The sequence below is a fragment of the Cnephaeus nilssonii genome, assembly GCF_951640355.1.
Source record: "Cnephaeus nilssonii genome assembly, chromosome: 7".
Taxonomy (NCBI): Eukaryota; Metazoa; Chordata; class Mammalia; order Chiroptera; family Vespertilionidae; genus Cnephaeus; species Cnephaeus nilssonii.
This window is the reverse complement of record NC_137078.1, coordinates 67,497,222-67,522,068: the sequence shown is the minus strand read 5'-3', so window position 1 is coordinate 67,522,068 and position 24,847 is coordinate 67,497,222. Positions and strand designations below refer to the sequence as shown.

General features: G+C 52.4%; 1 protein-coding gene across 1 annotated transcript; it reads right to left on the bottom strand.

The window, feature by feature from the left end:
- Nucleotides 1-4,701: 4,701 nt before the first annotated feature.
- SLC5A9 (solute carrier family 5 member 9) lies at nucleotides 4,702-24,662 on the bottom strand (the record flags this gene model as incomplete). The annotated part of the gene is made up of 14 exons (XM_079778393.1): nucleotides 4,702-4,910; nucleotides 8,918-9,083; nucleotides 10,615-10,830; nucleotides 14,320-14,488; nucleotides 16,235-16,385; nucleotides 17,887-17,994; nucleotides 18,589-18,724; nucleotides 18,887-19,092; nucleotides 19,367-19,447; nucleotides 20,245-20,350; nucleotides 21,021-21,185; nucleotides 21,471-21,575; nucleotides 22,806-22,877; nucleotides 24,507-24,662. The coding sequence occupies 14 exons, from the start codon at nucleotides 24,660-24,662 to the stop codon at nucleotides 4,702-4,704; spliced, it is 2,046 nt and encodes a 681-aa protein (XP_079634519.1).
- Nucleotides 24,663-24,847: the final 185 nt, after the last annotated feature.

The following is a 24,847-nucleotide window of genomic DNA, read 5'->3' as shown; positions in this document are numbered from 1 at the left end:
CAATTTTTTTGTCCCTGGTTTTGGTTCATTCAATCGGTGCCAATGCATAGAAGTCTCAAATATATTTATTTTTATTAGTAAAACCTGTCTTCTGTGGCCATCCAGTGTTTCCATGGGGAACTTTTTCTAGCACAGTTTTTGTGACCTTGAAGTTTACAGAGGTTTATTTTTCTTACCCCTTTAGATCCAGAAGCTGGGAAGTTGAGAATGGATTCACTGATTAGAACACCAGACCTCAACATGGGACAGCCATGAATTTGCCTGGAGAGTGAGAAACATGGCTAGGGGACAGTGATTATTACCAGACTCCCAATGTCAGCAAACACTTCAAGGGTGCGGCAGAGAGAGAATGAGACACACAGGGCTTAATGGTTTCTGCTATGAGGGTCTTTGGGCAGCTGGGATGGAATTATTTGCTGAACGCACAGTCGTTTGTTTGTTTTTTTTGTTACTTGTCCAACTGGATTGATTGGAGCCTGTTAACACTCTATTTTGTAAAACAGAAAATAGCCACCAGCCACTCACCAGTCCACAGGAGAAGGCAAAGGCTTGTGGTTTGGTTAGGAGTTGTCTGTGGAGATCGAGTCAGCAGACTGGGGGTGACAGTGAGTGCTATGACTAGCCAAGGTCAGAGGAGCGTGGCTGGCCACTTAGACCCCTCACAGGTGGGATGCGAACTCTGAGATGGAGTCGAGTGTGCATGCTGTTTATTAGGGAGGGCCCTGCATCGATCCCAGCGGGAGGAAGGACGCAGGGTTGGGCGGAGGGAGAAGGTGAGCTGTGACATAGGCCTGGTGGCAGCCTAGGCCAGGCCCTCGGGGCCTCGAGCTAAAATGGCCCACCAACGTCGTCTCACATTAGAGGAAAAAGCCTCATCTTTATACTTACTAGTCACCGGATATGGGCTGCCCTTGGAGGGGTGAGACCTTGGGAAGGTGACGGTGCAGCCGTGGGAATCCCTGACGGGCTGAAGGCTGAAGGCTGCCTCTCCACAGAACTGCCCGCAGCTGAGACAGGTCCTCTGTCCTCACTTCTCCCTGCAAGTTCTGTTATAACACGGGATCCAAGCCAGTTCCCAGAAGCCTGCCTGGACAAAGAGCCTCGCCCTCTCCCTTTCCCTTTCCCTGTTCCCCACAAAATAAAGTCCCAGGTAACTCACTATCCCAAAATTACTTACCCTCTGGGCAACACCATCACCTCTAACAAAAACATAGATCTAACGCTAGTTGCTAGTTCCGTGAGGCCGGCTGTTGCCTCAAGCAGGGATTATCAGGCTGTGTTACAGCCCTGACCTCTTCACCCAGCAGAGGACAGAAACCTTGCCTGTCAGGGAGGCTGTTCAGAGAAATCCTGACCTGGACCAGGAGGAAAAGGGGGCAAACTAGCTGACTCCTGAGACTCCTTCCCATAATGGATGCATAGAATTCTAAAACGTACGTGCAAACCATACTGAGAGGTGGGCCAGGGAGGGCGTTTGTATTCCAGTCAGGGGATGGAGTACACTGGTGGGTTTTTTTTCTTTTTCAAGTGAAGCTTGTAGATTTTATGTAAGATCACACACAGTAAAACTCTGACATTTCTGCTTTGTGAGTCTGGGCTAAAGCTGAGATTTGATTTTGAAATATGAAAGTAAACTGTAACTAGCTCCATTTAAGTATCTAGGATTTATATTTATATAGAACCTTTAAAGTGCTCCCAGCTTCTCACTCTGGAGAAAGAAGAAATTACAGTAATCTCACCTGGGGCTGGACGTCTAGAGAGGCAGCACTTCCAGGTTAATGGGAAACTGACACTCTCGCCCCGGCTTCTGAGCAGTGTCCACCCCCTTCCAACCAATGTGAACTCTCACACCCAGGGACACAGTCACCAGTCACGGGCCTCACAGATTAAATGGAGTGCTCTGTGCCCCAGCTCAATTGCAAATCACTTTCAAAAATATTTCTTCGTAGTATTTTTAAGAGCACCATTTGTTTTTAAACATTGCCCTTGCACAGTCCAAAGCTACTTCTTAATGTTATTATTGCTCCTGGCAAACCCATTTCAATTCTCTGAAAACATCTTTGCAGTGTTTTTCTATTTGTGCTGTTTCCACTCAAGTGGGCTGGCATGTGGCTGGCTTTCCCTGCACCCCTCCACTCCCACCCACCCCCAGCCCCAAGGGGACAAATGTAGAAATGAATCAGCACACGACGTCAGCATTGGAAGGCTTCTTGGATTTCATCTAATATAATTTAAACCTTGCACTCTCTTATTAAGGATGCCGAAACTGAGTTATGAATGGGAGGATGGGGGAAGGGTGTCACAGAGCAACTTATAGCAAAATTAAGCTAGGACATGAGCACCCTCAAGTCGTAAAGGACTCTCTTACTTGGTTTCCACAGAAGCAGTACATGAAACTAGATGCTAGTTTGTAGTTTATTTGGAAGGGGATCCACAAGACAACGCAGGAGAGAAGGGCATGAGACAGGGAAGGGAAGGCCGCTATTCAGATGTGGTCATGAGCAGGCTAACTGCGCGGCTGGGGCTCAGTCCCACGAGAACCTCTGGAGATGGTTTAGATCAAGCCTCTGAGTTGTCCCTCTTGATGGGCCAGGACTGGCTGTGCTCATCCACCTACTCCCTCCCGTTCGCCACTGTTTGAGGGCTGCTCCCAGGCTCTGAATTCCCAGCGTTTCCAGACTGTTCTCTGCAGGCAGCCAGGTTTGTCTCCAGCCAGAGAAAGCCCTCAGGGGAGAGTTGCAAGGGCTTCAGCAGGAAGTTGCCAACACAGGATTGGTGAGTGCCCGGAGACATAAGTGGGGCGGCCACAGCCGCTGCTACAGTGGTCAAATGCCCATTCTTTCCTGTCCCTGGGCGGTAAAGCTCCCTGCCTTAGAGATGAGAGGCATGATGTATAAGGGGACAGTGAATGGATAGGGTTGGTATTTGCAAATGAGTAAATATCCCTATTTTGTGGGAACCCTGCATGCACTTTTGCATGCCCTGTCCTTCTACCTTGTATGACTCCTCCTAGAAAACTCCTATTCATCCTCCAAAGTCCAGTTCCAATCTGACCTTTCCCGATTCCTCAGGAAAAATCAGTGCCCCTCCCTTTGCTCTGACAGCATGCTGTGCTCGCTCTTAACATAGCATGACTATGCGTGTCAGGCCTCCTGCGTGCCCCTCACCCGCTACTTACTAACAGTAGTAATAGTAGCTGCTATTCATTGAGCACTTTAATTATGTGCCAGGTGCTTTTTAAAGAACTTTATGTGACTTAAGTCATTTGATTCTCTCAACTCTATGAAGTAACTGCAATTGCAGAGAGAGAGAGGCTAAGCTACTTTGTCAATATGATATAGTTAGCAAGTGGCAGAGCTCAGATTTAGTTCCAGAAGTCTAGGTTTCCAAGTCCCTGCTCTGAACCATGGCAGAGAACAGGTTACCTTTGACTGGGGGAAAGCAGGGAGCCCAAGGACTGAACCCGGGGCATCTTGCTAGCAAGGCCCCATGCCCAGTGAGGAAACCTCACTCACGGGGAACCTGGAACAGGAACATGACACAAGCTATGTTTTCACAAAGATCACTCTCGCTGTAGGGCATCCGGTGAGTTGGAAGAGGAGAGACCGAGAACAGAGATAACAGTTAAGAGACTAGTTTGGCAATCCAGGGAAGAGGCGAGGAAATCCCAAGTTTAGCAGGGAACCTTGTCCCCGAGCGAGCCCCTGCTGACCTCCCAGCCACAGCCACTCCCAGCACGACAGGGCTGCCACTCACGGGTGTGCAGCTGGGGCCCTGCACAGATGCACCCGGGCAAGAGGGCATGGAGGAGTGGACATGCAGCCCAAGCTCTGGGTGCCGCCTGTGAACCCCTGGTGAGGCGTCACGTGCACCCAGAAGGCAGGGCACCGTTGCTCTCGCACACACAGAGGACAGATGGACCAGCCATGGCCCAGCCCCTGTGACCCTCCAATCCAGACATTTTCCACTACTTTTTGCTTCCTGTCTGTGGCATGATTTTCCCTCAGTTCCTCAAGGCCGTGGAGATGTGCACACGTTTGGAGGTGAGATGGGGAAGAGGCAGATTGGAGTAGTGCCAACGAGAGTCCCTTACCCCAGGCGCCCTGCCCCGAGCACCACCTGTCACCATGCTTACACCCCACCAGGCCCTCACTCCTGCGGGCCTGACGCCACCACGTGGAGCCCCCGGTGGAAGTGGAAGGTCCTTCTGGGTACATGCCTTCCAGAAATAGTTGACGGGGATTGGGAACCAGTGATGTAAGGGAAGGAGAAGGGGAGAAGGAAGGGATATGGGTGAGCAAAGATGCACGTGGATTTCTGCAACTTGCTCGCTATTCCTTTTCTCTTATCTTCCACTTTCTCACCTCAAGACACATGTTGAGTAAATGTCTCTGAAAAGACTCACCAAGAAGGCGACACAGCATTTTTGAGGTAGGACTTTAAGGCAATGCAATGGTAAGAGAGCTGGAGCCAGGAGACCAGGAGGATCCCGCTGTGTGGCCCGGGGCAGGCCCAGCGCTCTCTCTGGGCCTCCATTTCACCACAGGCCACGCATACAGGCTGGGTCAGGGGCTCTCCAGGTGTCCTGCGGTCTCAGCCTGGGTGGTCTGCAGTTTGGACAGCAAGGTGGGCGGCGGGCCTGTCTGTGACCGGCCAGGCTGGGCTGTGTTTCATGTCTCGGGTGAAGCCAGGTCCGCGAAGTCAGGCAAAGTAGCCCCAGAGGAAGACGTTGATGGCCAGCAGGAGGACAGCATTGATGTCGCAGACGCGTCTCCAGAGCGGCTCCTCCTCAATGCTGGTCAGCTTCAGCTCTAGCGCGGCCTTCTCTGCGGGGCTCAGGGCCGGCTCCCGGGCCCCGGAGAGCCCACAGAACCAGCCCCAGAGCAGCTTTCCCCAGGACCTGTGAGGGGCTGAGGGACAAAGGCCAGAGGGGGAGGGAAGCAGGAGGGAGAAGCAAGGCCAGGTCAAAAAGGAGAGTGATGAGAGAGCGGAGGAGGGAGAGAGAGGGGAGAAACCAAAGAAAAGGATGAGGTGCACAGAAAGACGGGGGCTGTGGAACAATCACCTTAGTCCTTCCTACTAGCCACAGCCTGGGTGCTGAGCTGGGACTCCACCGAGCTCTGACCCTGGCCATGCACCCAGCCATCGGCAGAAGCATCTCCATGGTGGTGGGCTAAGGGGTGAGGATAATGCTGTCCATCCCAATTCAGATCACACACCCACAGGATGACACAGTGGGGAGCATCACCCCGCCCAGGAAGGAGGCGGCAGGGGAGCCAGACAGACTGACGCAATGCTGTGGGTGGGGCACTGGCTGGAAGCCGCCTTGTGGGCCCCTGCCATCACCTCACTGAGGCCACATGCAGCCTGCTCAGCGTCTCTGAGCCCAGGGTCTTTCCCTCCCAAATAGGTCAGTGGCGTGTGCCCTGTTCTGCAGGTGGTTCTGTTCATGGAATGAGAATGCAGATTTGAGAGCACCTTTAAGAGTCACAGTGCTGAGCAGTGGGGCAGCCTCTGGGGAAAGCAATGCTCGGAATGTGCCTGAGACACGCACACAGCATCGCCAGCCTGGAGAAGGGGCTCGCTCTGTGGTTAAAAGGGAGCACATTTCATTGAAAGCTAAGTTTAGCCCTAACTGGTTTGGCTCAGCGGATAGAGCGTCAGCCTGCGGACTGAAGTCCCAGGTTCGATTCCGGTCAAGGGCATGTACCTTGGTTGCAGGTACATCCCCCATAGGGCGTGTGCAGGAGGCAGCTGATCGATGTTTCTCTCTCATCGATGTTTCTAACTCTCTATCCCTCTCCCTTCCTCTCTGTAAAAAATCAATAAAATATATTAAAAAATAAAAATTTTTTAAAAAGCTAACTTTAAAAGAATGAATAAAGAAAATAAATATTATCCAAGTTCTTTTGGATTAACAGTTAGTGTATTAAAATAAAATTCAAATAAGCCTTCCACGGAGGCTGAACCCAGCCCATTGGAAATGTTTTATTATCTTCACGGCTTTGGAATTGGCACTTGGTGAGTTCAATGTGACTATGGAGTCTCAGGGATACGAAGACCCTGGATACCATGCAGTCTTGTTCCTTCACTGTACAGAGGAGGAAAAAGGCTTGGAGACAGGAAGCCACCTGCTTAAGGTCACGTAGACGCAAAGTTGCACGAAGAGCAATAAGACGAATCCAGCTCCCAGAGCACTGAGCTCTATCATTGTACAAGCCGGTCCCAGCACTCTCTTTTGAGTCACTTCATAAAGCTAACCCTACCTGCAGCCTTGGGTGTGTATCCTTCTTTCGGATCTACTCTGCTGTTCTTAAATTTGTCTTTCAGTTCCTTTTCTTAGGACTCAGAAGTGTACTGCCGTTTCGCTTTTTAACCTGAGTACGGACGAGGCTTCCTCTGCCTGCAGCCTTCAACGGGCTGTGCTTCCTCCCCCCCCCCCCCCCCCCCGCCCTTGGCAGGGAAGGGGCTCTTGCCTCTCCCTGTCCTTTCCCTCCTCCTGGTGGGTGGGAGGGATTTCTCTCATTGAACTTGATTGACTCAGTGCCTCTTCTGTCCCTTTTGGGAGCAAGCCGCCCACAGGGAGCAGTCATTTCTCTGCTGCTCCAGAGAGAGGCTCTACCCTGGACCCGGGGCCACCAGGCAGGGCTGCCCGTGACCGTGCAAGTCTGTCTAGTCGTGGTGCTGAGCTGGGGAGAGTACAAGCCGTACCCTCCTTCCCTCTGGGAGCTACCTTCTCGGCTTCTTCCCTTCCTCTTTCCTCTCTCGGCAGCTGCCTGGCCTGCACAGAGCTGCGCTCTCAGACTCTTCTTCCACGCCAGACATTTTATGGGACCAGACCTGGTCCTGGTGGTGAAGGGATGAGAAGCAGTTCTGAGACCCTAACATCTGGCAGATGGACCACAGAGCTCAAAAAAGAGTTAAGGAGCCGAAACCGGTTTGGCTCAGTGGATAGAGCGTCGGCCTTTGGACTCAAGGGTCCCAGGTTTGATTCCGGTCAAGGGCATGTACCTTGGTTGTGGGCACATCCCCAGTAGGGGTGTGTGCAAGAGGCAGCTGATTGATGTTTCTAACTCTCTATCCCTCTCTCTTCCTCTCTGTAAAAAATCAATAAAATATATTTTTTAAAAAAAAGAGTTAAGGAGTTCCATTTTGCAAAGCAAACTTGGGGCACCAGATTAGACTAGGGCTGGTGACTTCAAGCTTTATTGGTGCTTATAAAAGTGAGCCGATAAAAGATTGCATTCCCCATAATGGAGAGTTTTTTAAATTGTGGATAGATTGGTCAAGAAGCTTGGATCTTGAAAATACAAAAAGCAGCTTGGATCTTAGGTGTCAGGAGAGCTCATATCCTGGAGGTTATGATGTTAATAACCTCTAGGCAAGTGGCTGTTTCTGTAGAGTCAGTGTCCTGAGCAAAGCTGAAGGGCTCAAGCTTGGTGGAGGCTTCTCAGGCCTCAGGGAAGCTCAGGACTCTGAGAATCTGGCAAAGACCTGGGAGCCAAGTGGCATAGCTGCCAGCCGTGTGGGGCCAACAACCGGGGCTTAGATAACGTTATCTATGTTTTAAACTTGCGGGAGTTATTAAAAGTTTGTCACACCAGTGGCTGGGGATGGAATGAAGATGCTTTTTGAAGCCCTGATGGAGCTCTTCCCTACCCCAATGGGCGAGGGCAGCCTCTGAAGGCACCCCAACCCCAGCCAGCACTGGGCTCCTCTATCTGAGGCTGGAAGTACATTTAGGACTTACATTTCATTAAAATTTTAACTCATCAGGGCAAGAGAAATTGACTTGGGGCTTTAAATTGCAAACTAATTTACCACTTCTAACATCAGTTTTTCCTTGGGAATTTTACACTTTGGGAAATCTCTATGGTGTCACTAAATCAGAATACCTTAATATTGGTATTCAAGCACACTGCAGGGAGGTCATAGACGCATTGCATCTAAACCAGCTACAGTATGTCTTATGTCAACTTCTGATTTAGACACTGTGTGGTCTTGGAGTACATTGAATTCATATATATTCTAACACATTTAGGAACAGACTGTCGAACCTCAGAGGGAAGGCAGGCAGGGGAGGGTGGGTGGGAAAAGATCAACCAATGAATTTGTATGCATATATGCATAACCCATGTACAAAGACAATGGGGTGATGAGGGCCTGTGGTGGGGGGTAAGGGTGGGCTGGAAGAGGTCAATGGGGGATAAAGGGGGATATATGTAATAGTTTCAACAATAAAAATTTTTAAAAAATAAAAATTAAAAAATAATAGAATCTCCAGGAGGCAGTATTTGTATGGCCCACCAGCAGCTCAGGAGGACACTGTGCAGACACATCTGCTCTCTTCCTGTGAAGATGACCATGCTTTTGTGTGATTCTAGGCAGATTATTAAGCACAATAGGAAATAAATAATAAAATGGGTGTGTTGGGGGATGAGGGGGGCTGTTTCTTTGCCATACCTGAGGCTTCCTTCCTGTGGATGGAACTCAATGTCACACCCTTTGATTTGATTTTCTGCCCTTAGATTCATTCAACCCGGGAGAGGAGAAGGGACCTCCCTGTTGGCAGGCTTGGGAAGGATAAGAAGGGCTCACTTGGTTCCCTCCCACCCTCCTCCTGGGCAGTGCCGTGCTCATGGGTAGGTGACAGATGGGTCCCTCTGTCTAATGCTGGGGTTCAGTGTCAGGAAGTGCATCTCCCCGTGGATATAAACCAGATCTTTCCACCTGCACTTTATCAGTAATGAGGGCAATACTTTGGCTCCCATCTGCCTTACTTGTCTTATTCCTCACATTGTTTTATAGCCATGTGGGAAAGGAGGAAAGATAGTGTATGGCGTCTTAGGGGACCTGTGGACCCAGTATCTGTCCCCATCACTCCTCTGTGATAGCACCCAGCACACCCTCAGCCTACCTCCGTGCTGCTCCGGGCCCTGGCTGGGGTTCTGGGTCCCTCCGCCTCCTGCAGGGTGCACGCCAGGTGGCATCTCCACCTCCGATGTCCCTGGTGTGTCCTCGTGGGCTTCCTTCTCCAGCTCAGAGCGGGGGCGGTTCCGTGTCCACCACGTCAGGCGAGCAAGCTGGAGGGAAGGGAGACACTGTCTTGACTCAGTTCCCTTTGAAGGGAAGTCACCCTGTAAAAATAGAGGGGCCCCTCCTGGGGGGAACCTCAGAGCAGTGAGCTGTGCCAGGAACAAGCGTGGGGCTGGGAGGCGAGGCTTGGCTATTAGCTTGGCCTCCACTTCCTTTGGAAACCTGCTCTGCCTGAGCCACGCCACGTGCTGAAAACACACCAAGTCAGGTGCAGGGAGGCAGGCACCCCATGACAAAAGGCTTCCAAGGTCAGGCTAGGAGTTGATTTCTCTTAAAAACACAATGCAATGGAGAGTCACTGCAGACGTTGGGAACAGGGAAGAGACTCTGAGTCCTGGGATTCAGAAAGAATTGAAGGGATCCAGCCTGGAGCCTGTTGCAAAAGTGAAGCAAGAAATAAAGTGAGCTGCCTCCCCTGGCTCACCTGTGAACGACACGCTTGTTTGTAGGAATTAGTGCCACCAGGGTAAAAGGTTGTAACCTCTAAGGCACCGCACAGGTAAGGGGTATTAATACTGATTTCCACTCAATGTTTCAGTGCCCAGCTTCTGGCATGGGCTCTGTTATGGGCTAGATTATGTGCCCCTGCCCAAATGCACATGTTTAAGTCCTAATTCCGAGTACGTCAGAATGAGACATACTTGGAGATAGGGTCTTTAAAGAGGTAATTAAGGTTAAATGAGGTGTTTAGAGTGGCCCTAATCCAATATGACTGGTGTCATTGTGAGAAGAGGTTAGGACACAGATAGGCACAGGGAAGGCCATTGAAGACAGAGCGGGAGGAGGCCAAGGAGAGAGGCCTCAGAGGAACGACCCTATAACACCTCCACCTCAGGCTTCTGGCCTCCGGAACTGTGACAAAAGAAATCCCTGTTGTGTAAGCACCCAGGCTTGCGTGGTACCTTGTTATGGCAGCTGGAGCAAATGAATGCTCTTTTGCTCTAAAGAAGAAGAAAAAAAAAGGTTTCAGAACTGAAGACCGGGCCTCATGCCCAAGGACAGGTAAATGGTCAGCATGGGAGAGGGGAGAACTCCCAGTTAAGCTCTTACTCTGGTGGACTCTGTTCCTTTTCTCATATATTGTTTCTTGACTCTTCAACCAATCCCTACCCATTCTTCTAGATCCAACACAAAGTGGCCTTGTCAGGAACTCTCCCAGGGGTGACTGCCTCTCCTCTGTGCTCAGCCTTGAGACCAGTCCTTCTGGTTTTCTTCTTAGTAGAACAACTGTTTATGTGGGTGTTTGTGCCCCCCATACACCCCCCTGTGGACAGATGCCATGGGAGATCATTAATCGTTGTAACTCCAACACAGGCCTGGCACACAGTAGATGCTCACTGAGTAATTTTTCAATTGAACAAATTAGTTTTCAGTTGGGAATTAATAACCCAATGATCTCCCTGTCCCTGGGACATCTGTATGGCAACAGGTAAGATCATCACCCAATGGAGTAAAACTCAGTGGTGGGCATGGGGAGGCATTTGGGGGGAAGGGGGTTAGCATGAGCGCTCCACTTGCCTCTTCCTCAGGGATGGGGGTTGTACAGAGGCTGACGGTGACCATGACGATGGCAGTGAGGCCACAGAGGACGAGGGCAAAGTAGAGGTAGTGGAAGTCCTTGAGCACAGCCGGCCTCTGGTCCACCTCCCCACAGGCTGGGGCTGGGTAGGAGAACTCCAGGATCATGCGCAGGAACCCCACCACCAGGCCAAACATGAGGCCCCAGAAGGCTCCCTGTGGAGAGAGGGCAGACCAGGGAAGGGTGAGATCCAGAGGGGAGGCCCTAGGAAGATTAAAACCACTCTGCCCCCAAATCTCTCCCCAACTGGTTGTTACTGTGTTTGCAAGTCCATAGGAGTGATTTAATGCTAAGGCTTTGTCATGACGTTAAGGCAGACAGAGTGGGGTATAGGAAATAACACGGGTTCCTGAGTCAGACGGACCAGGATTTGGACCCTGGCTCCATTCCAGAATAACGGATGCAGTGATTCAGCCTCGCTGACTCAGAGTTTTCTCATGTGCAATGATAGGAGAAATGAATAAGTACTAAGTGTAGATGCTTAATCTTCAAGCAGAATGGAATATGATTTTGTAATAAGCAAGGAATAACTTTCTGTTATGATAAATCAGAAATCAGTGTTGCTTCTATTTTTTTCATGTCTTTTGCCATATGAAGAAAAAGAAAGCTCTGGTACCTCCCATGTCTCCTTTATAACACTATTCAACCCTAACCTCTGTTTCCTTATGTATGAGTGGTATTTTTAAAATTGAGATGCCAATCTGGATTTCAAAAATTCTGCAATGAGCAGAAGCATCCATAGTTCAATTGAGTTTTGCTGTGCACCATGACTATCAGCAGGGAGATCGGACCTCTGCCAACAGAAGGCATCAGTGGACACCTTCCTTCATAGTCCACTGGGAGAGGCATTCCTATGATCTCCTTGGCCATGACCTTAGGCTCTCACATGGCTCCTGTGGAGTCCTGTCCATGACGTCCTTTTCTTCCTGACCCCAGATCTGGGCTGTATAGACAGCAGATCTGGGGTTTTTCTAAACTGTTCTGGGGAGTAATCAGGGTTATAGTCCTCCTACCTCGAGCTCCTCCCAGGCTTCTGTTAGATTTCAGTGCAGTTTCATGAATAACACGTGTGTAACACCCCTGCAAGTTCACACTTCATTTCATCATCATCATTGCTATCTTTTTGCCTACATATAAACCTTATAATGTTAGGGATGAAACAGAGCCTAGAGATCTTCTAGCCTGTCTTGAGCTTCCACACACTGTTCCTCATGTCTGAAATACTCTCCCTCCTCCCATTAATCCCTCATGTCTCAGCTCAGATGTTGCTTCCTCCAGGAAGGCTTCCCTGACCCACTCCAAGGCATCTTATAGGTTAGGTGTTCCTGTTCTTTACTATCCTAGCAGCCACTATTCTTTCTTTTTATTGTTAATTGAATTATATTTCCTCCTGTCTGGCCTAGTGATGGCATACCTATATGAACCTTGTAAATATAGCATCCCAGATTGATAAATGTGGGGTGTTTTTTTTCCTTCTACTAGGGTGCTGTTCTCAGAATGTCCACAAGAGAGCATTATTGCAACTAATCCTTCCTACGGTGCTGTTCTCAGAATATCCACAAGAGGGCACCATTGAAACTAATCCCTTACTAGGGTGCATTTCTCAGAATATCCACAAGAAGGCACCACGGCAACTAATCCCTTACTAGGGTGCTGTTCTCAAAATGTCCACAAGAGGGTACTGGGATTAAAAATGTTAGCAGAGTAAGTAGATGCTACACAGACATACTCCCAGGACCAAATTGGAATTGCAACTGAAATGCAAAAATAAATCCTGAATAATCAACTGAAGACTAGCTGGAGAGAACCAAGCATGGAAAGTGGAGACCAAATAGAGACTGGTAGGAAGGGCAGAGGCGTGAAAGGGCTGGACTGGCTCCCACAGACGGCAGCTGAAGTTCCGAGAGATATCTCAGTGGGGGATTGCCACTGAGAACTCTGGGGTCTAGTCCACAAACTGGGTCTCCCCCCATCAGAGAGCACCAGAACTGAGAAAGGTGCCCACAAAACACCTGGCTGTGAAAAGCAGCAGGGTTGCTGTCTGTTAGGGAGTGACAGCTGGATATGCAGGCATCCTCTTAAAGGGCCAATGCACAAAATTTCACATGAAGCCACTCTCTTTGTGCTCCAGCAGAGGAAGGGCAGAGTGGACTGAAGCTGTGTAAGCAGAAGCCAGGGTTGGGGGCTCTGGGGTTAGAGCTCAGAAGGTAGACACCCCGGTTTCCTGTGCTGAATCATTTCCTCATGCTGAGGAGGTCATCTTTCTCAGGTGGACCTTTGCTATCCAGGCATTTTTTGCCTGGGGGGAAGGCAGTTGCCTCATTCTATTGGGAAACCTCTCACCCCACAGTGTGGAGTTTCTGGGGCCCATTAAGAGATTGAGAACAACAATTAGCCTCCAGGCAGAAGCAATTGTCCCACACTGTTGGAAAACCTCTTTCCATGCCTGTGGATGATTGCCTGAGGGCTACTCAAGACCAAATGTAATCAGTCTGCAGACAGAGGTGGGTCTCTGGAGGCGCTGAGTCTTTGCCAGATCTAAGTAGTCAGAAACAGTGTTTGATATTATCCTGCACTAGAGATTGAGAGCAGATCTACCTAATACACATCCACAAGTCCAAACAGGCAGCCAAAATGGGGAGACAAAAAAACAACCCTCAAATGAAAGAAAATTAGAATTCTCCAGTAGAGGAGATAAATGAAATGGAGATAAGAAATTCATGTGATATAGAGTTCAGAATAATGATGGTAAAGATGCTCAATAGCATGAAAAAAGATATAGTAACTATGAAAAAAGAACAGTTGGAAATAAAGAATGATATAGCACTAATAAAGAATACATTGGAAGGACTACACAGAAGATTAGAGGGAGCTGAGGATCAGATCAGTGAATTAGAAGAAAGGGTAGAAAAAAATCACTCAATCAGAGAACCAAAAAGAAAAAATAATGAAAAACCAGAACAGCTTAAGGGAGCTGTGGGACAACATGAAACGTAACAATATTCACATAATAGGTGTACCAGAAGGGGAAAAGAGGGAGCAAGGGGTAGAAAACTTCCCTAACCTGGTGAAGGAAAAGTCACACAAGTTCAGGAGAAACACAGAGTCCCAAGCAAGAAGAACCCAAATAGGCCCACACCCAGATAATTAAAATGCCAAAAATGAAAGACAAAGAGAAAATCTTAAAGGCAGCAAGAGAAACACAATTTGTTACCTACAAAGGAGCTCCCATAAGGCTGTCAGCTGATTTCTCATCAGAAACTCTACAGGCCAGAAGGGAATGGCATGAAGTACTCAAGGTAATGGAAAGCAATGATCTGAAATCAAGATTACTCTATCCAGCAAGGCTATCATTCAAAATAGATGGTGAAATAAAGAGCTTCCCAGACAAAAAAAAAGGGGGGGTGGAGGGGGCTAAAGGAGTTCATCACCACCAAGCCAGCATTACAAGAAATGCTAAAGGGACTGCTGTAATGAGAAGAAATAGAGAAACCTCAAGATTGATCAATGTTTATTCAGTGAATGAATGAATCTAGACCAGATGCTATGGATGGGGAGGGGGCAGTTGGTTTGTGCAAGGTCACAGAGAGGCCAGGTTATGGCCAGACCAGCTCTCCTAACCTGTAGTGAACTGCTGTACTCACAGGCTCTGTGACCCTCTTGCAGAAGATGGCCAGCAGGAAGAGGGCAGTGACGGGTGGGGCCAGGTAGCTGGTGACAGACTGGATGTAGTCGAAGAGTTGGCCACTGTTGGAGCTTTGGATGATGGGGATCCAGAGGATGCTGATGACGACCAGGAACACCACAAACACTCTGCCAGGAGGGCACAGGGTGCTGTGAGGAGCCCTCGGGGTGGCAGAACGTGGGGTGGGGTGAAGGTGATGCTTGGGAACCAGGAGGAGAGATGGGGGTGGGGGTGGGATGCATGCTGTTGAATCAGATAATGTTAGGAGACTAAAATCCCAAAGGATGAGAGTCCAGAAATTTAGACTCTTAAAATCCCAGAATATCGGAATTCTAGAACCTAAGAGATCAAGGCTTTTTAAATAGACCTACTCTTCAGAGAGGAATCCGTACCTTTCACCCCACCACCCACCTCAGTAAATGACCTCTGGATCTTTGCTGGGGATGCCTTTCCTTCTCTTTTTCACCCAAATCCTGTGCATAGCATCCCCCTCCTCCAGAGTGGCTCCAGACTCCAGTGACTTCTTCCTTCTCTAAGCTTCTCCAACTCTAAGTGTCTCCTCCTTACATTGCCAGTTAGCTCAGAAAAGAGACTCCACTTTCATATCCTGACTCCCCCACAACTGATCCAGGCTCAGGCCCAGGTCCTCAACATGCACTCCATGTATGATTTCGCAGGTGTGTGACCAGGGTGATGAAACACTTTTCTTGGATGTGCTGAGTGCAATAATGTATATGGCCAGCAGATGGTACCAGAACCCCACTGGTTGATGAAATAAGTGTCTAAAACCTGGCAGTTTAGTGTGCAAATATCAAAGGACACTCTTTTAGAAGTCTCTCAGCACACCAGTCCTTCCCTCTTCTTTCTTCTCATTTTCTCTTTCTCAGGCCCCCACTAAAGCAGCAGTTACTCAATGACCTCCCTCGCTCATCCTCGCCTCTGCACTATCTGTCCTGCATCCAGAGTCTATGAGCAAGCAGGCAGTGGGACTCTATTGGGCAGCTGTGGGCAGAAGGCACTGTGGTGGAAGAAATAGTGCATATAAAGGCAGGGAGGAGGAAAAAAGCAAGTGATCTAATCTCAAAGACCATCTACCCAAAGCGGAGAATGAACACGTTAGTCCAGAAACTTGAGTTATTTATGGAGCTTTAAGTTATGAAGCAAAGATTTCAGAAAGGGCCCCTTAACTCTATGTAAACTACAAATTCTCAGCCTGGGGTGAAAAAGAAAAATTAGCCACCATTGTACTCTGAAAAGCATGAAACTGATTCCAACAAGGTAAATGCAAACTCTTTAGCCTGGTGTTTGAGGCTCTGCCTTCTTTGGAGACAAACTTTGTACAAATGTCTTCACTGATGCAGGTCCCTCATTGCATTACCAGTGTTTTGGCCTTTCTCGTTAAACTCTTCCACCCTGAGGGCAGGGCCATACAAGTCCTCCCTGTGTCCCCAGCACAAAGATATGACCCAAGGAGGACGTTCTGGGTGAGACTGATGGAGTAAGTTAAAGCCTTTCTGATATCCTGGATAGCAGCTGGTCCGAAAGACCTGGAGGGTGAGCCGCTTGCTAGCTTCCTCCCATTTATACAGTTATATGTTTAACTGTCAGCTTCTCTCCTTGACCCTGCTGATCAATTGCAAGAGAAAGCTGAACAGGCAGGAAAGAGTTTTTTCTCCTTGTTCTGGACGGGGAAGAGGGGCCCAGAGCAGGGAAGGAAGTACCTGAGGTTACGGAGGAAGATGGTGCTAGAACTAGGCGCTCTGACTGCCAGTCCAGGGCCCAACCCAGCCACACCTCCCAGGGCAACCCCGGCAGGGAGCAGAGGGGAGAGGGTCTGCCTGCGGGAAGGCCCCCCTGAGGACGGGCCAGCGCACCTGCCCACCACCATCAGCTCCTGCTCCGTTGCCTTCTTGCGGAAGCGCTGCCACACGTCAATGGCGAACAGTGTGCTGCTGCTGTTGAAGATGGAGGTGAGCGAGCTCATGAGGGCGGCCATGATCACAGCGATCATCAGGCCCCGCAGACCTAGGAAGAGACGAGGTCTCTGTGGACAACCGGCCAGGAAAGCCCTGCCGGGCACCATGGAGGCTGCAGCGCCCGCAGAGCCAGGAGTCTGGAGTGGAAATGGGATGGGGAAGGTGCTGGCTGAGGTTCCCACCCAGCAGATAAGGAATCCAGGGCTGGGCACTGGGCTGTGGCCACGCCCTGCCGCTGCCTGCTCTGTGGCCTTGGGGGAGCCATGGCCCTCCCTGAACCTCCCCAGGAAGGGGTGTGACAGCCCTGACGTCTCCTGTGGGTGTCAGAGCTGGCCGACACTTGCTAGTGGTCGCTGGTGGGAGGAGGTGACTGTTACGGAACGTTTTCAGCGTGTTCCTTTTTCACTGAATTGACGCCAGGCAGAGCCCTGGCCTGGGAAGCAGAAGCCCAGGCTTGTTTCCTGGTTCTGCAGGCAACCAGCTGAGTGACCTTTGAACTAAGTGAGTCCTTCATGTTAGGGCCAGTTTTTCCTCCTGCAGCAAGAGGTCGGCTCCACTGATCCCCGAAGTCTCTGCCTCTCATGACCAAGCCTCCAGGAAAATGACTGCTCACCCCGGGGAGGGACCCCCCCACCCGGCCCCACCTCCGGCCCCTCCTGCCCTTGGTTCCCACGGCCTGCACGTCTCCCTGGAAGACTCAAGGTGTCCCACACCGAGGCCAGTGTCTGCCTTTGGGGCCTCTGATTCTTCCTTTTATTAATAACTAGAAGCCCGGTGCACGAAATTCGTGCACTGCGGGGGGTTGTCCCTCAGCCCAGCCTGTACCCTCTCCACTCTGGGACTCCTGGAGGGATTTCCGACTGCCCGTTTAGGCCCGATCCCACGGGCCTAAACAAATGTAATCGTGGATGCTGGCCTAACCCCCCTCTCCTGACCTCCATTGCTCTAGGTGCGGCCACCACCTCTTCTTCACGATGCTTGTCTCCAGTCCTCCTGCATCTGAGCCCATAGGGGCCACCTTCAGCCCAGACTTCATGCTCTCTCCCAGCCTCGGGCCTTTGCTCATGCAGCCCCTCCATCTGGATGACGTCTCCCTCGCCCTCCAGCTTTGTCTGCCTGAGGGGTTCCTCAGGCCTCAGTTCCATGTCTTCTCCTCTGAGAAACCTGCCCCTACACTCCCCCAAAGTGAGCCAGGTGCTCCTGAGGGCTCCCCCAGCCCCACCGTGTCCCCACACTGCTCACACTGTATTGTGGCCTCTGACACCCTGAGTACCCTGGCGACTGTGTGGAGCCGGAGAGTAGGGGCCCGCCCTTTATCCTGCATCTCAGGGACCAGGGCTCAGAGCAGTGCCTCATGGACGCCTGTGTGTGTGTGTGTGTGTGTGTGTGTGTGTGTGTGTGCATGTGTGTACTGGGAGGGGATGGGCATGTGAACATTTTTATTCCCTCTCCCTGCCCATGTCCATCCTCAATGCAACCCCTCCTGGGCAGTGGGGATTGAGGGCGGCTGGAGGAGGGAGTGGCTGGTGGCCGGAGGAAACAGGACTCACCAATGGGCATGAGAGCTATGACCAGCTTGGGGTAGGCGATGTTGGAGCATCCCACTCGGGCCCCGCAGACTCTTTGGCAGACGTCAGGGTCCACGCAGCCCACCTCATCTGCAGAAGAGGTGATGGCAGGGCAGTTAGAGAAATGATCTAGGGCCTTCTCGGAAGGGCCTGTATTTGCCTTCTGACCCCACCAGGAAGTGTCCACTGGGGACTGTGCTGGGCCTGAGGGTCAAGGGCAGGTGGCTGACTGGGTACCAGGATTTACTATGGTAAATTTCTCTGCCATATACTACCCACAAAGCCGGTAGACTCGTTAGCTTTAGGCCTTATATCCTGATAAGAGGCAAATATCCTTGGAAGGCACCAAGAACGCTTTACTGGTCTTTCCCTTATAAAAGCAAGGCAGGATTTAAAATGACATTTGGAGGCACATTTTTCTACTGAAGTAGTTTGGACAACAAACGTTAATATACTAGTATATGTTCTTTTTTGTTTGTTTGTTTTAATTCATCCATCAGTTGCCTTCTGTATGTGGCCCAATAGGGGTTCGAACCCACAAACCAGGTATGTGTCCTGCCCGGGAATCCAATCGGCAACCTTTTGGTGCACAGGACAATGCTCAACCAACTGAGCCACACTGGCCGGGCACGACTCCATGTTCTTATCAAGGACTGTGCAGCCCCTGCCTGCCCCAGCTCTCACCTGGGTAGAGGGCCCGGCTGATCATGCCGGGCATGACGATGAAGAACATGGGCAGGATCTTCAGGTAGCCGCCCAGCACGGAGCCTCCCTTGGCGTGGGACAGACTCTTGGCGGAGAGAGACCGCTGCACAATGACCTGAAAGGCACCAGCGGAGGCCACAGGTGGGCTCTGACGTGGTCACTGCCTGTGCCCCTGCGGTGGTCCCAGAATAAGTCCCAACCCTCTGCATCCAGATGCCCAGTTTCCCGCAGGGAGCCACCCCACCGGTGGGCGGGGCCTGCCTGGCTGGGGCATCACCTGGTCGGTGCACCAGCACCAGGTGGCCAGCACCGTGAGCCCGAAAATGAGGCCCGGCCAGGGGATGTCCCCGCTCACAGGGTCCCGAAGCATGTGGAAGGCGTCAGGCCGGGGGAGGTGGCAGGTGGTGTTGGGGACTGTGGCATTGGGGATGGCTTGCCTGTACCGCTGCTCCAGGCCCGGGTACCAGCCCACCTCCTTAAAGCCTGTGGGGGGAGACCTCAGTGAGTGAAGCAGCCCTGAGCCCCAAGAGCCTGTCACAGGCCCCCCAGTTCCCAGTCCCGCGAGGAGTCCCTGGGCTTGGAACTGGCACGAGACGTGGAAAAGCGGGAGGGCTGTGGGGCTCCGCTGGTTTGGCCCTGAGGGGCATGTGGCTCTGTGCCCCAGGAAGTCCTGATCAAACCACGAGGTGACAGGAGCCACACTGGCTGAGAGAGGGATTTAGGGGCAAGGTGGGGTGTATTCAGTTCTCCTCCTTACCCAGAAACATGAGGACCAGGGCTCCCCCCACCATGATGACCGTCTGCAGGGCGTCCGTGTAGATCACGGCCGTGAGGCCCCCTGGGGACCCAAGGAGAGGGCTCATCAGTCAGCACCAAGGTGTCCTCTCTGTGCCCGCCCTGCGCGTGCCATCCTGGGGAGGCCGGAGAGGACACGGCGCCCTCCCAGCTGGTGGGCTCCGCCTGCCTCTCCCCGCACTGCGTGCTCCCCTCCGACCCACCTGCCCGATGGAGGCCGGTCAGTCACGGGTGCTCGGGCCCAGCTCTTCCCACCAACAGCCTCTGCCCCGGCTGCCTGGCCAGAGCCTGATTAATACCCCGAGTCTATCCCTCTGTGAGCTGGTAGCTCCACCAGGACGCCTCTCCCCCACCTGGACGCCCACTTAAATTCCCATCCGCCCAGGCCCACTTGGCCCCCGCGTCCCAGGAGCCAGGCCGGCGCTCTGCAGGAGGGGCTTTGTGGCTTCAGTCTGAAGCAGCCTGCAGTCTGGTCCAGGTGACAGTCCCCTCATCACTGCCCTGCTCCTGGGTACGGCGGGTCTCTCAGGATCCCTCAGGCCTCTCCTTCCCTGCCTCTCCGTCTGGCTCTTGCCTCCTGTCCCTGCCCTTGTGTGTCCCCTTTCTCTGGTCACTGTGCCTCCCGTCATTTCCTCTGCGTTTTCCTTCGAGCCTATACCTCTCTGTCTGTCTCTGTCATTGGCTCTTCCTGTTTCTCGTCCTCTGCCCCTCCCTCTAACATCTCTCTCCTCCAGCCCTTCCCACTGTGTCCCGGTGGCCTGGGCTTCCCTCTCCGCCTCTCCCCACCTCTATGTCTCCGCTCCGGCCCTGCACCCCGAAGTGACCTTCCCCCGGTCCTACCTGCGATGGTGTAGACGGCCGTCACCACCAGCAAGACCACCGTGGAGAGGTACAGGTTCCAGCCCAAGGCCATCTGGATGAAGAGGGCTCCGGAGAAGATGTCAGTCTGCAGAGACACGACCGGGAGGTCACCAGGCCCCAGGGTGTCACCTTCCCACTCAGCAATACCAGCTGCTGTCAGCCCCCCTCACACCCTGGGACAAGCCTTCAGCGCCCTGCTGAGCGGGTGGCGTGGGCCGTGCAGGCGCTGAGCGGCCATGGAGGTGTCAGAGCAGAGGCGGTCCCAGTCCATGACTTTCATGAACCTGTTACAGGGCTACAACATGGTGGAGGGCAGGACACATGGGTGGGTCACAGGACCCCAGCCTCAGTTCCAGTCCCAGAGCTGGCTCTCTGGGCAAATCATGTGACACAGTTTTGCTTTCTAAGGTTAGGTTGATGGAGAAAGAATAAGGACCTTTATTCTAAACTGTAACATTCTAGGCAATTAATGCTGGTACTGAATGAAGAGTCAGAGATAGAAAGATGAAAGAATGAATGGATGAACTCTAGATTGTGAGGTCTTTGAATGGAGGGACCTTTGAATCACTCAACAAACATCATCCATCTCTACCTATCATTGAGGGAGAGCATGCACTGAAGGCATATGGATTCATTCTTCCTTTCTCCCATCCTCCCTTCCATCCATCCATCCATCCATCCATCCATCCAGCAATAAGCCGTGCCCTGTACTCAGCATTTTCGGAGACAGGGTGGCCACACTGCAGTGTACTCACCGAAATCTTGGTGAAGATGTAGAGGATGAGGGACAGCACAGACATGTACACCTGGATCCTCTGGCCCCCAAATCGCTTCTTCAGATACTGCGGCATCGTGACCACGCCGGCTGCGATGTACACAGGGACGAAGACCCAGCCGAGGGCCAGCAGCAGCCAGGTTGCCTGGGAGAGTGGAGAGAAATTGGTGTTCATGTCCTGGATGCAAATGGACGAGTGTCCCCTATGGAGAGACGGTGCCATGCGGAGGACAGCCCTGAGCAGGAGGTAAGGGACCCGGGACCTGATCTCAGTCCTGTGGGCCCTCTATCTCCTCCGGGTCTTGGTTTCTTCATCCATAAAATGGGTTCTCCCAAGCACATCTGAGGGTCCTCTCAGGGCTATGGCCAGGGGTGGGATGGGGTTCAGACCCTCAGTATCCCTGAGAAGCCTCCGGGCCAGCTCCCTTACGTTCCATTCGAAGCCACCCACAGCAAGGCCTCCGGCAGCACCTGTCCCAGCCAGGCCGATGAACAGGCCGCTGCCCACATTGCTGGACATCAGAGATGCTCCGATCTGCAAGGCACAAGTGGGTCAAGAATCAGGGGTCAGTTTTCATCTGACTCAACCTGGAGTCTACCATGAGCTTCAGGAGCTGGGACGTGGCGGGGAGAGGGGTCCTAGACTCAGGGAATCTGAGATCAGGGGGAGGAGAGGAAATGGGGGAGCAAAGAGAAAGAGGGATGGGACTGAAAACTAGTGGGTGCCTGCTGTATACCAGGCACCATGATAGGCATTGTATGTATTTTTGTGTGCTAATACACTTGATTCCACAAAGATTTGGAGGGATGAGTATTAATCTTTCCAACTTACAAAGAAAGGAAATAATGTTAGGAAAAATAGACAGTGGCTCCAGGCCACCCAGTGAGAGTAGCTAAGTGGGAAAGAAGGAAGCCACGGGGAGCAGGTCCACGCAGGGAGAATCAAGTGTTGACTAAGGCCATGGATCTAAGGGCCCCCAGAGAGGAGGAAGGGGAAACGGAGGAGAGAGGACAAGCGGTCAGCTGATGGGGAGCCTGGGTCATAAGGGTCTCAGGATCAGCTCCGGGAGGCTGCTGGGGGATTTACATCTATGATTTCCCTCATTTTCTGCTTTTTATTTATTTTTTAAAAATATATTTTATTGATTTTTTACAGAGAGGAAGGGAGAGGGATAGAGAGTTAGAAACATTGATGAGAGAGAAACATCGATCAGCTGCCTCCTGCACACCCCCTACTGGGGATGTGCCCGCAACCAAGGTACATGCCCTTGACCGGAATCAAACCTGGGACCCTTCAGTCCGTAGGCCAATGCTCCATCCACTGAACCAAACCGGTTTTGGCCATTTTCTGCTTTTTAGTAATAAGCTGATGTGTCACCTTCTCAAGAAAGTCTTTGCTGGTCCCACTCCCACTGTCTGGAGGTCGGAGGCTTCCTGCGAGCCCTCTCGAGCCCCCCACACTGCCCCCCATCCCTCCAGCTCAGTAGTCATGCTGGCTGTGAGTCTGTCTGCCCAGCGCCACCCAGCTTTCTAGGACAACATTGTGGACCATGTCCCTGTAGGTCCAGCCTGCAGCCATGAGAGGGCGCCAGTGGACGCTTGTCGGAGGTGTCCAGAACAAGGTGGCTCAGGTGGCAGGTGCATTTGGACAGGAGAGAAGGAGCCCAGAGCCAGAACCCCCACCTGGGGCTGTTTCCTGGGTTCAGGTGGGAAATGCAAAGGAGACTTGGATGTGGGAGAAGGGGAGGGAAGAAGGTCAACTCACCGGCCACCAGGTCATGGACCGCCCCGCCAGGAAGTAGCCACCAATGGTGCCTCGGCTTGCTCGGATGGACGACTGGAAAGGAAGTGGCCAGAGGTGAGGGTTTCCTGAGATTCCCCAGCCTCTGCCCTCACCCAGATTCCCCGCCCTCGGCCCAGGCTCTGTGGACACAGAGGGGGGGACTGAGGAAGTGTTTTCATCATCTTTATTCTACACGCCCTTGGGGTGACCTGAGCCTCTCTCTGAGCCTCCGTGCATGTCTCCCAGAACCAGAACCAGTGTGAAGAACAAGGAGCCAGTGGGGTACGCAGCCCCGCCATGGCACAGAGCTGCAGGAGCATATAAATGATTGCTATCATGCACTGTGGTCCCCTCCCTCTCCTCCTTCTGAGATGTGTTTCAGAAATTGAGCTGGTGTCTCTGTCTCAGGCGTCCATAGCTGCAGGGAGACCAACCTGTCCCCTCCTTCCCACAGGACTCCTCCCTGGGGAGGATAAGTGCAAAGTTGTTACTAAGATGCTGCCAGGCCTCTGACTGGGTCTGGAGGGAGAAGCACTGAAGGAGAGGCAGGAAAAGGGAGGAAACTTAATTGATTGGTCACAGGGCAGTGATCGGCCGTGCAGGGCTGGTGATTGTTCCACCCTTCCTTAGACGTTCCAGTGTCACCTCTGGTCCGCGGGGTGGCCAGATGAGCAGACAAATTAATTTCACACATTAATAATGAGGCCCAAGTCAGGGAGCGACCTGCCCAGCCTCCAAGGAGTGGTGCGTCTCCCCGCTGGCCCTTCCCAGAGCCAGGGGTCATCTGTGTGGCCTGTTCTTCCTCCCACCAGCCCTGGGAGGCAGGGACTGTTCACCACTTTACAGATGAGGAAACCAAGGTCCAGAGAGGGATCTGCCTTTGCTACAGCCTCGTCAGTGACCACTGGGGCTCCAGTCACCATCGGCCTCGCAGCAGAGTCTAAAGGTGCCGGCATTTCTCTCGAATGCTTCCGTGATGACAGCAGCCCTTTATGGCTGCCCTGTGTGCCGGGCACTGAGCCAGATGTCACGGAAGGGTCGTGCCTGCTCTGTGCTGTGGTCCTTATTCTCCTTGTCCAGATGAGAAACTGAGGCTCAGAGAAGCTTCAGATGTTCCCAGGGCACGCGGGGATGCTGGAGTTGGATGTGAGCTCAGGGCTTGCTGACCTCAGAGCCTGCCTCCCTATGGCACTGAGGCTTAGGGGAACAGTGGACCCAGAAGGACCTTGGGGTCCGCCTGGCTCCCTCCCCGTGAGCACAGGAGCCCGGCTCCTTTAGAAAGCGCTGCTCCTTGCCAAAGCACTAACTAGTGGAGGGTGGGGCAGGCCAGGAGTCAAGCATCCGGGGAGTTGGGGATCTCAGCACGGCGAAGGGGGACGAAATGGGGATCAGGGTGGCCAGGGGAGGGTGGGGCAAAGGCAGCAGGTGCATAGAGACAGGCGGTCAGGAGAGGGGTTCAGGCCTGGCCTGCCTCAGGCTCGCTGTGTGACCTCAGGCAGGTCACACCCCTCTCTGGCTTCAGTCCGCTGCCTCTGAAAGGGGATTGATGAGACCCTTCCACCCCAACCCTGTGCTTCCTTTGCCCCCCTTCCTCTGCCCACCCCGCCCCCAGCTCACGGGCAGCCGGAGATGAGAGTGTGGCTCTGCCTCTCCTGCCGGCTCCCAACCTCCACAACTACTCACCCAGACCCCCACGCCCACAACGAAGACGAAGTAGACGACCAGGACCCCGATGTCGTAGGCGTGCAGGCTGGCCCCGGGGCCCGGGGCCGAGCTCGGAGCTGCTGTAGTCCTGACCCCACTTCCTGAGGCTCCGGGCCCCAGCGCTGCCAGCTCCATGCTCCTCCGTGACAGCCGCTCACCACCCGGCTGGACTTTGAGGCGCTCCTGGCTTCATTCCTTTCCTTTAATGATTAAACAGCACAGTGCCATCCGCTGCTGAGAAAGCTCAGCCCCACGGGCAGGTAAGTCCTGGCCACCCTTTCCCCTAACAGCCTCCTTCGTCCTCTGTGGGCTCTCTCCCT